Source organism: Gracilinanus agilis, chromosome 2 (genome assembly GCF_016433145.1).
Source record: "Gracilinanus agilis isolate LMUSP501 chromosome 2, AgileGrace, whole genome shotgun sequence".
Taxonomy (NCBI): domain Eukaryota; kingdom Metazoa; phylum Chordata; class Mammalia; order Didelphimorphia; family Didelphidae; genus Gracilinanus; species Gracilinanus agilis.
Genome location: NC_058131.1, coordinates 566,417,942 through 566,432,510, shown reverse-complemented (window position 1 = coordinate 566,432,510; position 14,569 = coordinate 566,417,942). Strand labels below are relative to the sequence as shown.

The 14,569-nt window shown below is 42.6% G+C and overlaps 1 protein-coding gene across 7 annotated transcripts in view; it reads right to left on the bottom strand.

The window, feature by feature from the left end:
* Positions 1 to 14,569, bottom strand: part of TLE3 (TLE family member 3, transcriptional corepressor) — a 59,572-nt gene that overhangs the window by 15,811 nt on the left and 29,192 nt on the right. For 6 of the 7 annotated variants that reach the window (XM_044665314.1, XM_044665315.1, XM_044665317.1 and 3 more), the window contains exons 7-8: positions 6,987 to 7,191; positions 3,605 to 3,621 (exon numbers count right to left, since the gene is read on the bottom strand). The exons of the other annotated variant lie outside the window; for it this stretch is intronic. In XM_044665314.1, the coding sequence (XP_044521249.1) occupies positions 3,605 to 3,621; positions 6,987 to 7,191 (222 nt within the window). The remainder of the gene's footprint in view (positions 1 to 3,604; positions 3,622 to 6,986; positions 7,192 to 14,569) is intronic. 7 annotated transcript variants of the gene reach the window in all.

Sequence of the window (14,569 nt, the reverse complement as noted above, 5' to 3'; positions counted from 1 at the left end):
GCCACATTTCTATAGTGTGTTTTTTTTTAAACCCTTTCCTTCTGTTTTATAATTGACACTAAATATCTGTTCTAAGGCAGTCGAGCAGTAAGTGCTAGGGAATTCGGGGTTAAGTGACTTAGTCAGGGTCATTAAGATAGAAGTTTCTGAAGCCAAATTTGATCCCGGGACCTCCAGTATCTAGGCCTTCCTCTCTACCCACTAAGCCACCAAGAAGCCCCTCTATAGTGTTTTAAAATAGGCAAATTATGCCAAGTCTAGAGTCAGGAGGAACTGTGTTCAAATGTGACCTCACATACTTCCTAGCTATATGACCTGGGCAAGTCGCTTAAACCCTACTGACTTGTTAGTATTTGCCACTCTTTTGTCTTAGAATTGTGACAAAATATAAGGAGTTCTCAAATAAATAAACAAAATAAACAAATTAGAATAGATAGTATGATCACTTGAAGGGGAATTCCCATTTGCCCCCTTAAAATTAGGTGGAGGGCAAAGGTGCCCCAGAGCTATGTTCTCATTTGTTTGGGGAACTCCCTCCCAGTGTGGGAAACTCTACACACATTATGTAGATTAACAATTTGTTTGTAATTTATAATCTTAAAGAGTTTTTGGGGAACACTGAGAAGTGACTTTGTCCACAGTTATAGAGCTAGTCCTACAGTATGTCAAAGACATGACTTAAGTCTTTCTGACTCCAGCCTCTACCCACTATCTTTGGCTGTGCTGATGCATGGTAGTATTTAACCCAAAAGTATGGCTGGGTAGTGAGGTATTGTCTGTCCTCTTCAGTTTCTTCCCTTAAAACACAAACTTCACTTGAAGAGAGATCTTATTAGCCACAAAGGCCTTAGTAGGAAATATCAGATTGCTTTCCAAAGAGATAGAAGATTTCCTCAGATAATCTAGTGCAAGGGCATCATTCCCCACCTCCATTCCACTTCTTCTTTCTCCCCCCCAAAAAAGAGTCACAGAATATTGGAACTGAAAGAAAATGGAGGGACAATTCTAAAACTCTCTCATTTTACAGATGAATAAAGTGAGGTTTAGAGAGAAGCCACAGAGGAAGCTTAGTGGTAGAACAGATAAGGAGACAGGTCACCTCGTGTCCACCAGTCCTCCATCATATTATGGCGTGGCTGCTTAAACTTTGAAAATAAAACTTCCCCTGACTTTCCTTTCTGCTAAGGACCTACACCCTGGGTCATGTATTCAGAGAGGGGGATAGTGAGAAAGGGAGATGTGTGTGTGTGTGTGTGTGTGTGTGTGTGTGTGTGTGTGTGTGTGTGTGTTCTGGGGGCACACAAACATTGCTGTGGTAACAAGAGCAGCAGAACAACGAATTCATTTCCTAAGCCCGCTTCTGTGCAAAGCCCGTCCCTGCCAAGTTTCTGCCTGGAGCAAATTAAAATGGCAGAGTTATAAAGCCTTGAACAGAGAGTGGAGGTTATAATGGAAAGTGCAACTCAACCTTAACTACAGCAGTGCAAACGGGCAATGCTCTAACACAGATGCAATTCAATTAGTTCCTACAAGCGCCGGCAGAAATTACCATCATTTCAGCTCTTCTAACAGTGCCTGCCACCCCATGCTAAGTAGAAATGTTTTTAAGCTCCTCTGCTTCCCTTTTCAGATGGGGAAGAAAGGGAGAAGCAAAGCAGCTCATGTTTCTCCTCAGTACCCAATAAGTAGCTTTGGATAACACGGAGTCCTTTCTTCTCATGCAGTCAGGCTGAAAAACCTTGCAACTACCAGAGAGTCATGTCAGGCATTTAGAGGCATCGATCCAGTCCGCCTTTTGTCGGCAGGCGGCCAAAAAACTAAGTATTTTTTATTGCTTAGGCTAGGCAAGGAAATATGAATGAATCTATCTGCTATTATACTCCGTATTAACCCCCATCGGGAAATCTTCCAGGGGCCAACCTCTCCACACACCCACTTTCACCACCAGCCTCCCCCATCTTCAGAAACATTTCTATACTCTTTTCCCCTCCTCCCTGGATGACTTGCCCTTTCTCGATGACCCAGCTGCCAAGGGATAGATTAATGCCCTCCCCAATCCCACCCCAATACACATCAACCCCTTCTCTTCCCTCTCCCCTCCCCAGCTCAGATGGCATTTTGATTCATCTTCATCTGATCCTCCAAAGGCTCATTTGTGGCCTCTCTGCTATGAATGCCTGAAGTGCATGGATGACAGGAGATCCATGCAAAAGGAAGATTTTTACTGGGGTAGGTTTTTTTTAGTCCCCTTGGGGGTTTCTTTTTAACAGAAAGCTTTCATCTATCTGGGCATGAGGCCCAAAGCAAAATAAATAAGTAAAATAAAAATAATAACAGCAATACAAAAAAAAAGGAAAAGGAGGGGTTTATGGGAGGGTTTGGGGAAAGCCATGAAGTTGGATTTCATAAGAGACTAGAATATTTGCATAGCACTAGCATATACAACTTTCCATTTGGGAGGCAACACTGACACAAAACCAATGTGTTGGGCTGGGTGTCTATGACTCCAGATTCAAATCCCAGCTTCTACCTGACCTGTATGACTTTGCACAAGTCATTACCAGACCTCAGTTTCCTCACATGTAGAATTTAAACCTTGGGACCAGATGGCCCCTAAAGTGCCTTAAAGGACCAATAGCTATGATCTGATGCTCTTCACACGTACCCTGGAAGGCAAGTAGTCAGGGTCATGTATTATCGTTCCCCCCTTTATAGATGGAAGAACTTGGGGCCAAAATTAATTCCTTTCAGTGGTACACAAAAATGGGGACAGACTAGGACAATTGATTGATTCCCTAGCTGCCAGTGACTTTCCCAATGTACCACACTGTTTCCTCCTTAGGGAGGTAGAAAAGGGGTGTGTGGGAGGGGCTGGACGAGGGGTGTGCAGTTTACTGACGGCTTATAAATCCAAACATTGTTCTCCAGACCAGTTACCAAATGCAAAGAAGGCATGAACACAGAGATGAAGGGTTCTTTTTTTTTTTTTTTATAAAGATGGGGGTGGTGGGGAACCAGCCTGAGGCAACGATTGCCAGCAACCAAAGCTATTTAGATGGTTAGTTAACTGCTTGACCTTCCAAGTCCTACTTAACACAAAGTAATAACCAAAGCCATCCCAACAGATTAGATGGCCCAAGATAAAAGAACAGTGATCAGAAATTAAATAGCTTTGCTAATCACAGGAGGATTTTTTTTTCTCATCCACAGACTCTAGTGCACTCACTCTGGAGGCTTATTCACTTGAAATGGAATCTCGGGGCCTCAGTGTAATCACAAAGATTGAAAAGGAACCTTCAAGCTGGTAGGGCTGGCACCCACTAAAAGGCATCCTGGAAAGACAATGAGGGTTGGCTAAGGTTCCCTTTAACCAATCTGAAACTGAATTGGGGGTAAGGGGTGGTGGGGGGTAATACGCCTTTCTCCCCAATCAGGGGCTGCTTTCTCCCTTCAAGAAACAATGGGAGAATCCAGAAGATGGCTTTTGAAGCTTTCAGAATAGGAAAATAACACACACACACACACAGACATACAGACACACACACAGACACGCACAAAAACGCCCATCCCCACCCTGTAACAGAATCAGAGGCAAGTCACTTACTGCGCTGGATTCTCTCTCTTTCCAGAACGAAGCCCAAGTCAGAGGCAGGGTTGTGTATCCAAAAATAAAAGGAAGACGGGGAAAAAAAAGAAAGAAAACAAGTTCAGACTGAGCCCAACATAATGTGAGCTGGCCTTTTACTTTGCTCTCTTTTGTCTCCTTATTAATAGGTGGCAGTCCCAGTTCACTGAGTTCCTTGGGGGTTGACATAGTAATGGTCTTTCTGATTATCTGTTTAAAAATTAATCTTTCAGGGCTCCAGTGCTTACATTTGCCCCGACCAAGTCCTGACTCTCAAGACACACCAAGAAGAGATAGACAATACAACTACTGCTTTATACTCTTTAAGAATTAAGTCCTAATCTCTCCTTTTCCTCATTTGTAAAACAAGGGGGTCATACTCGATGGCCTCCAGGTCCCTTCCAGTTCTAAAGGTATGATCCTGAGACTAAGTTACTCAAAAGACACCTGGAAGAGTAACAGGCAGACAGAAGGGCCGTTGGGATGGCTAAGGGTCTTTCAACATGCTTCCCACCTGGCTAAAGAAAGCCTAGGAACTATAGCTCCCAAGGAGCTGGGCAAAGCACCAAGTAGGAAAACATATGGTCAGAGAGAATTCAGAGTTGCAAATATAAACTCTAGTCCTCCTGCTGTTTAAAACCAAAAACTAAGCCAGTGGCCGAAGGGTTAAACTGAGGGCTGAAACAAAGATTGCCATTTTCAAAGCAAATTCTGGGGCAGAATTTGCATTCCCTTCATCATAGTCCCTAGATAATATACAGAGGAATCAACAGTCTTTTCAAAGGAATATTCTAAAGGGCCACCTTAATCTTTAGGTTTTTGCAAGGGAGGGGAAACACTGCTTACAGGCATTTTCTGTATGAGTGGGTAGGAGGAGGAAAGATAGTGCTATCAGCAAACTCATTTCTAAAGAAAATACCCAAGTTGTCCATTCAACAATGAATGTCTGTTGCCAGGGGCAGTAACATCATTCATTGACTCAAATATTTACTGAATGCCTACTATGTGCATGACTCCCCTAAGGAAGAAACCTTGGGAGATGAAAAGATGAATTAAGACAGAGTCCCACTTATCCTGGAGGAATTTATAATCTACTAGGAAGCACAGAAAATACATGCCGCAAAAGAACTATGCTACAAAGGAGATATGAGAAGTTCAAGGGCGAGAATGTGCAAATAAAATACTATAAAGGTTCAGAGGCTAGAGAGAGCATATCTTATCAGAACTGGAGAATCCAGGAGAGCTTTATAGAAGTGGCATTTGATCTGGGACTTGAAGAGTGAATGATTCTAACAGATAAGGGGAAGCTAGGGGGAAATAAGGAGAAGTTATATACTCCAGGAAACAAAAATAAATCCATATATAAATGACTAAACTCTTTTAAAGAGAAGAAAAGCAGGACAGGCAGGTGATGTTTTACCTACAACCAGATACATTCAAAACACAAACTAGGAGCCAAGGGTCATTGTCATTTATGACTATCAACTGAATTAGAGAATTTTAATTGGGGAATAGAAGAAGATAGTAGAACTCCAGGAAATATCATTTGAAGAAAGTCACAAGCAAAAGAATATTTCAGGGACACAGTAGTAGGACTGTGAACCACATGGGAGCCAGAACTCCTAACAGTATAGAGAGTATCCCAATTCTGAGCCAACTGAGAAAGGTTAAAGGGGCAAGGGAAGAGCTGATCTTAATAGGATAAAGGTTTAGCCCACTATGTTCCTTGGGAATAACACAATAATAGCTTTTCTATAAAATGTTTATTTAAAAATTAACTTTCCTAAAATCGATTGCTTCAATTCAATTGGTTCTTGCCAACCAGGTAGCTAAAGTAGAGAGCACTAGGCTCTGATGGGAATAGGGAGGAGAGACTGGGAACTAGGTGCCAGCTACCATAAAGGAATTATTTATACTTTATTAGTGGTAGGGTTGGGGGTGTGAGAAGAATGAGACTTAAAAAAAGAATCCCTACCTCCTCGATCTACCTGAAAGGGCGGGAGACAAGCTCCTAATTGAACTCTATGAGCCTGTCTGGTTCACTGAGAAGCCATGGGCTTGGTCTCCACTCCACAAAGGATTGTGAAACCCTGTGGTTCCAGTGCTAACTCTCTAATCCACATGATTCCAAAACCCAGGAGGGAAAAGGCGGGGAGGAGAGAGGCTCAACTGGTCATGCCTCCAAATTCCTTGCTGAGTTTTAGCCAGAATGAAAAGAAGAACACTTCAGTGCAAACTGAAGAGGATGGGTGTGTGCATCTTGGGGTGAAAGGTGCAGAGGAAGAGAACAGGGGATGTGGTTATGGGAATAGTTGAAGGAAACAAATAGGGATGGCTGGGCAGAGAGCCCAGCTATGAATAGACCTAAGGAGTAATCATATCTCCAAGTCTCCAAAGAGAGAGAGACTTAAGAGAGTCACTTTCTGGGCAGAAAGATGCCCCACTATCTCATTTTATCTTGGGACTGCCCTACTCTCCCCACTTTCAAGTATATTAATTAATCAATCATTCATCCATTCAAGCATCTATTGAGCACCTACTCTGCATACCCAGCATCATGCTAGATTCTGTGAAGAATTTGGAAATAATAGGAGGTCCTTGTCCTTTGAAGAAACTGTTACCTATTTGGGGAGACAAGACAAAGATGTCACAGAACAGCGAATACAGAATTTAATTGTGTGACGCAGGGTTGGATCGGGTAAACTAAGGTCCCCTTTTCAACTATCATATTGTATTCTATGACTAAATAGTCATGGTTCAAAAAAAAAAAGGCAATATTTTTAAAGGCTGAGGGTGTGGTGGGGGAGTGGACATAAAAGCACAGTTTTATAGAATCATAAATTTAAGAGCTAGAAGGGACCTTAGAAGGCCAAGTCTCAAACCCCTCGTTTTATACATGAGCAAATGGAGGTATTGAGAGGTTAAGAACTTGCCCAGCTATTAGGTGTCTGAGTCAGGATTCTAATCCAAGTCTCCCTGACCCCCAAGTCCAATGTTCTATTTACTCTGCTAAGCCCTATTCAATGGAACTTGATAGATAAATTCTAGGTTGGCAAAAGTAAGAAGGAGACTATTTATTCCACAACAGAATGTAAAGGTATGTGGAAGTGAGCAGATATGTTGAGGAGCTTCTCAGCATAGCATAAGGTATGTTTTCTAGAATAAGAAAGCCAAGTTCACAGAGGATCCCAATAAATTTACTGCCCTGCTGGCCTTAAGGGGAGTGGGGGACAAATGCACGTTTTTTAACAGCTAAGTAATTAAAAGTTAGCCCGTGTCTCTTCCCAGCCCTACTGGCCTCAGCTCCTAATGGAACCCTCCTTCCTCCTCTTTCTCCCCCTTTCCATTCCAAAGGCCTTACCTCGATGATCCAGTTCGTGATGGTTTTTCTCATCTTTCACAGTCAAGTGGGCCTGACTGCCAAGGGCACCAAGCGCTAGAAGCCCTGAGCTGCTTCCTGTGACTGGAGGGATGCCTGGTGGCTGGAGGCCCGATGGGTGAGGCGGCAACTGGACAGGGGGGCCATGAGTGGCATGGGAGAGGTGCTGGGCCTGGAGCTGCTGCTGCTGTAATAAAGCCAGCTTGGATAAGTAAATTGATGGGGAAGGAAGATATCAGAATGGCAACATGATCATACAAGTGAGTGGAAGAAGAGAGAAAGGGCAAATCCTTTTTCATGCACTCATAACGTGGGAAGGGGAGGGGGTTAGGGTAGAACAACCTAAAACCTCTGACCAAGGTTGAGACAACATATTCTTCTCTCTGAAAGAACAGCCAGAATTAATGGACTTCAATTTAGATAAGAGATTTCTACAAACACTCGACCACATAGATCCAGGACAGTATTTTCAATGCCTGTTTCCAAGACAGCAATAAATAATGCATGCTTTTAAAAAGAACAACCTGAGTTCATCAAGGACTCCCTTTCACTTCAAGAGAATTCATTTTTAACTCTTTGGCGTATCCCAGTTTTTAGGTCTTATTAAAAAAAAGTACCAGCCCAATTCTCATAGCAACAAGCCTTAAGAAAAAGCCCCTGCCTCTCAGGCCCTGGTGCCTTGTGGCTGGAAAGGTTAATGTCCTGAAGATTAGGAGGAGAACTTGCAGTTATTAGCAGATGGAAGAAAAAGTTGTCTCCTGTGCAGGGCAGGGGGTGGGAGAGAACCTAGATTCACAACGACTACCCAACATTTTAAAGGAACCATCTTACCCCATCCCAATCTGGGTAACATTCTGCCAATTCACCATCTACCCACCCCCCCACCAAAAAAACAACTTCTAGAGAAAAACGTCCATTGGAAATGCAAACCTTCTAGCCCATACCCATGGTGAAGGAACCCTTAAGACAGCTACCACTACGACTAAGGCCCTGGGACATCACAGTGGCTATTCATTGAGACTGCAGCACAGTCCATCAGCTTTGTGGACCAGGCAGCATAGTATTTCCTTTTGAATTAAGAACCAAAAAATCATCCTGGGCCTGGGGAAAGATGGTATTATTGATAATATGCCCAGAGCTCTTCCCTTTCAAGTGATTTTTAATGTCAGAGGGAAAGGAGGGAGCGAGAAAGAAAGAAGAGAATATAGAGTTCAGGTGGTCATGCGATCAATAGTGCTGTAGTCTTGTCAGCCTGGGATTCATTTTTAACTGTGCGATGGTATCCTGATGAGCCACTGATATGCTGCCCCCTCTGCCCCACTCAATAAAAAATTTCCATAGCTCAGACAAGAAATGATAAGAGTTTAAGACTCCAGTGATTCAGCTATCCAGCAAGGATGACTTCTAAGGTCAAGAGCTGGAGATTTTCATTTCTTTCCCCAATGAGGACTTCAGGTTGCTGCACCAATTCCAATATCGTAGGTCTCAAGCTTCTATGTTAACTTCCTAAGGTATTGGTCTGATCATGTCACTTTTCCTATTTAAAAAAACCTTGGTGGCTCCCCATTGCCACTAGAATAAATTATAAACACCCCAGCCTGGCATTTAATTAATGCTCTCTATAAGTTGGCAGATGCCAATCTTTCCAGACTAATTCCATGTTATTCTCTCCTTCATACATACAGTATTCTGACAGCCCTAGTTTTCCTGAACTCTATATTCTGATTCCCAACTTTATGCCATACAACAGGCTGCCCTGTGTATTGAATGGCTCCCCCCTCTCCACCACCTTCTAGAATCCTTAGCTTCCAGAACAGAACTCTTTGTTTGGTATTTCCAGACCTTAATAAAATCTTCCTTTTTAATTTGTTTAGGTACATGTTCTACCCTCCCCTTAAAATGTAAACTCTTCCGAAGATCATGGATCTGATTTTTTCATCTGTCCCCACCACCTAGACAAATCACAAGACCTTAATCAAAATAGGCCCTCAAAAAAAATTAGTAGATGGACACATCTACATGCCACAAACACTCCTTTAGGAAATCAATGATCACTAAAAGTTGTTATTAATCACCAGACATTGACCAGATATTGTGCCAAGTGTTAGAGGTACAAATGCAAAGATTTACTTTTTAAATTGTCATTTATCTGTAATCCCTGAATATAAGTAGCTTGTATAAACTAATGGGAATAACACACAAAAACCATGATGAATGACACCTGGAATGAGAGTAAGATGGTAGAGCTACTACCACCATTAAGGCAGCAAAGCAGGTGGTGATGAGCACCAGAAAAACCTTTATTCAAGTGTAAATTTGGTTACTTCACTGTAACCTTAGATTCTGAATCTCAGTGTCTTCATCTGTTAAAATGGGGGTCTGGAAGGTGGGTGGCTCAGTGGATTGAGAGCTGGCCCAGAGATGGGAGATCCTGGGTTCAAAAATCTGGCCTCAAGACACTTCCTAGCTGTGTGGTCCTGGGCAAGTCACTTGACACCCCTCACCCCCAACTGCCTAGCCCTTACCACTCTTCTGCCTTAGAACCAATGCACAGTATTATTCTAAGATGGAAGGAAGGTTAAGGGTTTAAAAAAAAAAAAAAAAAAAAGGGAGGTGGGGAAGGGAGGGAGTGTTTTATAACTACATTGTAAAGTTGTTGTGAGGAGATTGCTTTGTAAACCAGAGTTCTATTGAAAGATAAATTATCCTTGCTGGTTTCGATAAAAAAAAACCTTTTGCCAACTTGGATATTCTGAAGGAATAAAATGAAGATAAGCAAAGAGTATTAGTATACAATCCCACCTCTTCCAGGAAGCTTTCCATGATTAATCAGAAAACAGTTAAGGGACATCCTTGGACCACAGTTAGTGTTTAAATGCAACTCCAGTCATTCCCATGTTTGTCATCCCTCCATATAATTATAAATGCTTTTTTTGGTTTGTTTTGTTTAGACTTAATTGTAAAATTAGTTCAGTTTTGTTTTGGGTGTTAGCACATCCCTTTTCTTTAAATCTGTTGGTGGGGAGGGGCTAAATTACAAAACACTTCAGGGCAAGCTGAAAAGGATGGGTGTGAATATCTTTGGAGTAAAAGGTCCAGAGTTACTCTCACAGGGGAGAGAGGCCATGGCTTTTCAATTCACTTTTCACGTAGTGGTAGTAGCTCTACCATCTTACTCTCATTCCAGGTGTCATTCATCATGGTTTTTGAGTGTTATTCCCATTAGTTTTTTCACTTTTTCATGAAGATGAGGGTAGAATAAGAATAATGCCATTTTATGTCTACATAATTCCTTCCTTAATCCAATACAATAATAAGTGATATTTATGTAGTGCTTTCAAACTGACCAGAGTCTTTTATACAACACATCATCTCATTTAACTTTCTTCACAACAACCTTATAAAGTAAATCCTACAGGTATTATTTTACCTACTTGGTAAATGAAGAAACAAACTGAAGCCCAGAGAATTTTAAAGATTTTTTTCATGATTATTTCCCACAACTATTAAAACTGGAGGCAGGATTTGAACCCATTGCTCTCGACTGAGTCTAATAAACTTTTCTACTCTATTGCTGCCTCTTGCAAGATTTCATTTATTCAATAAGAATAGAAAAATAAAGGTCAACAGCCATGTTATTGGTTTGTTTGGGTTTTTTTGGGGGGGTGGGGAGAGATTGGGAAGCTGGTTCCAATTTAGAGAAAGCATTATCGGTTTAAGATTGATATCCTCATTGCCCAATCCCAGTTTGTTAAAAGTTTGCATCCACTACAAACAGTAACAACAAAAACAGGAAAATTTGTTCTAAAACTATGTGATCTTCCAGGTACCAAAGCACTATAGTATTCCTCCCCAAACCCCAAAACATGCCACTTTTTCAAGTCTGGAATTCAACTCTATCTAATAGGAACCAGATGAGATGCTCTGTTGAATTGCACCTTCATCTTTCCCATCTCTCTTCTGTTCCTCCGACCATCCATTCTCTCACTGTCCTTATTACAGGAAGACAGACTCGGGAATTTGAATCTCAGGCCATATTACATATAAGATGGAATTAGCATCCCACCTAAGGAATGACTGGGATGACTATTATAGTTTTTGAGTGTGCCAGGAAATCTTCCCCATGTCTAAGTGCAGTTATGATTCTTTGATGGGGGGGGGGGGGGATCACAGGCATACATCCCCTTTCAGAGGGTTAGTAGCTGTTTTGGGAGAAGAAAGTTTTTTACTATCAGCCCATTTCAGAGACAAAGGGCATGTAACCCCTTCACATTACTAAATATTTTAGTGTCTGTGTCCTCGTCACATGCCCAAGGTGGTCTAGTGTAATTAAAGGTACCAGATATAAAGTAGATTGTTTCAGTTGTCTATGCACAAGAAAGGGTTGTGGTTTTTAGAGCTGAAAGAGACCTTAGAAGTTATCTTGTCCAACTTATGTGTATTCAGACAGTTAAATCAGGAATTTGGCTGAGCAGAATCCAAATATGACTAAGCAATGGTAAGGTCGGGCAAAGAATTCAGTCAATGCATACAAAAATGCAAAAACTGAGAACTTCTCATTGAAGCAGGACCACATTAAAGGTAGGATGAGGCAGAGGCTGGTGGGAGAGGCAATTCTGCCCTGCCTTTCAATGGATGGACAGGCCTTGTTATTAACTTTTTGGTTCCAGTCTGGATCTTTCCCCAAAACAATGAGCTGGTAGCACTTAATAACATGAGTAAGAGACTAAACCAAAGTTTTCTCTTGGCTGAGGCATGTGGGAGGACCTCTTCTCTCCCAAAAACTTGCATTCCTTAACAGTGCAATCTTCTATTACTGGTCACCCAATTGCCTCAACCTACAAATAGCTTCAGACTGGGGGCTAACTAAATATCAAGTTCGGTCATCTGACATGCCACATAGTAAGAGCTATGAAGAAATCTGCTTCCAAGACAGTCAATGTCCATCTTCTTCAAGATTTCTCCATTTCAAGTAAGGTCAGATCTCTCATAAACTCTGGTTAGTTCTGAAAAGGTGCCCCTGACTTGAAAGGATGACTTCTTGGACGAGCCAAAATATCATGCTGCAGAGCTGAGTGAGAGGATAACTCGACAAGTTCATGTTTTCAAGAAGTGGGAAGGGGGGCAGCTGGCTGGCTCAGTGGATTGAGAGCCAGGCCTAGAGAGGGGAGATCTTGGGTCCAAAATTGGCTTCAGACACTTCCTAGCTGTGTGACCCTGGGCAAGTCACTTAACCCCCACTGCCCACCCTTACCAATCTTCTACCTTAGAACCAATACATAGCATTGATTCTAAGATGGAAGGTAAGGATTAAAAAAAAGAAAAAGAAGTGAGAAGCCTTTGTAGCAGACTAGTATAAATCACTTCAATAACTGCAAAAGACTTTGCTCTTAGCCATTTTGCAGCTTCCACTCTCCAATTTCCCCTAATCCTTAGAACACTAGGATTTTCCTACAAGACAATAAAGATACTGCAAAAGAAAATTTGAAACCACCCAGGCATTTAGGCCCTAAATAAGGGGAAATGTAGGCTAGAAATTGGGCACTGCTGGTGTAAAGCAGTCAGGTCTCCCCTCTCCTTCCCTGCTTCATTCACTCCAAACCAAAGATCTCAGTAAGAGTCACCCTCCCAAAGCAGACACATTTTCCTTCTCTGATCTTCTGTGAAGGTGCCAGAGCAATATGGTTCAAGAAAAGAAGAAGAAGACACTGCAATTTTACAAGAAAGGTCTGGCGGGAAGATCTTGCATGTAGAGTGTTTAATGGGATTATGTACATCATGCTTCATGCCTTTGTTAACAGATTTAATGCTTCACCACTTTAAGTTCACCACTTGGGTTAAATTTAGTAAAGTAGTCTAATCATTTCCAGAGCTCTGCCCAAATCAAGGGCTCCATTTCACAGGAGAGCCAAAGAAAATGTCCTAGATGCATAAAATTAACAGTTCTTGACCTCAAAGAAAAGGAAGAAGGATTACCGGTCTGGGTGACATGGGCCCTTCTTTCCTATCCAACATTTTTGAGCAAACAACTCTCACTTCCAAATTACTTACTTGTGCTTTAAACACACACACACACACACACACACACACACACACACACACACACACATACACACAACAATGTAATCAATTGAATCCACCTTGTTGCAATCCTTAATCATGTTCTATATCATTCCCCACCCCACCCCTCATCCCACACATGGTGGCCAATAAACTGAATTAGGGGGTCTATGGGTCTATATCCTCCCCCTTTAAAAACTCTCCATGGTATCATTTTCAGGGAATCTTAGCCTATTTTTCATAACTGATTCCTTTCACTGTGTAGTGAGGCCTATGGGCTCCTCAGAATAGTGATTTTTAAATACATAAAATATATGATAATAGAGAGGACAGCTAGGTAACTCAGGGATGGGAGGTCCCCGCTTCAAATCTGGCCTCTGACACTTCCTAGCTGGTATGACTTTAGGGGCAAGTCACTTAATCTCCACTGCCTAGCCCTTACTATTGAACTAATACACAGTATTGGTTCTAAGACAGAAGGAAAGGGTTTTTAAAGAAAAAAAATATATAAAAAATAACAAAGGAAGCTAGTTAAATTGAAATGACTATCAAATTTTTTTTTTTAATAAAAAGGTCACAGATCCCAGGTAAGAACTCTTGATCTCTTGAAATGGTATCACTAACAGTCATCATCCAGGGGATGTGGTAAAGGAGAAGAGAACCTCTAAGTCAAGAAATTAGGGCTAAAAAAAAAAAAATAAAGTTTCAGTGGTGAGCGCCCCAGGAACTGTGAGAAGCAAGGTAAAAGTAACCTCAAGAGACTGGATGACAAATAAGTTGGCAGGGTCTCTAACCCACTTCTAGAAATACAAGCACTGCCTTTAAGTCCCTAACCAAGGGTGGATTGTTTCTTGAAACTCTCCCCACCGGCCGCCCCTAGAGTGGGAGCTCCTCTAAGCAAGGGCTGGGAAGGAGAGGCTCAAGGAGAAGGGTGGAGCTCCGGCCTCCTGCCACCAGCCTCGCCGGCCCCCAGCTAACTGGAACAGATGCAATCTCCTGGCTCTACACTCCTTCTTAGGACACTTGCGTCCCATGTGAGCTGGGCAAAGCGGGTAGGGCTGACAGCCCTTTGCCCTTCTTCCCATTCCCACTTCCCAATCCAGGCCCCTCCTCCCTGGAAAGCTGGAGTGACAATCAAAGGAACTGGCCCTCTAGCCCGGCCAACCCGCATGGGTGCTGCCAAGGTGGCCACGGCTCTGCCCGGGGAGGATCTGGCCTCCTGGGACCGCTCGCCCTTCCACTAGGAAAGCCAAGACCTTTCCTATCCGGCTCCCCGACTCCCCATCCTCTCTGTCCCTCCCCAGGAGCTGGTGAGCCTCGCTGGAGTAGCTGCTGGGTCTCGGGCTGCTTCTAGAAGAGATAAAGAAGGGCTTGACTGGATTAGTTCTCCTCCTTTGCTGGAGTGCAGTCAAGCACAGCCCCCCTCAGTTCAGGCATGCCTCCTCTGCCCGTAATTCCTGCCTTGTGAGACTCTGTCAGAAGGAGCGATTAAATGGCTGCTTGCT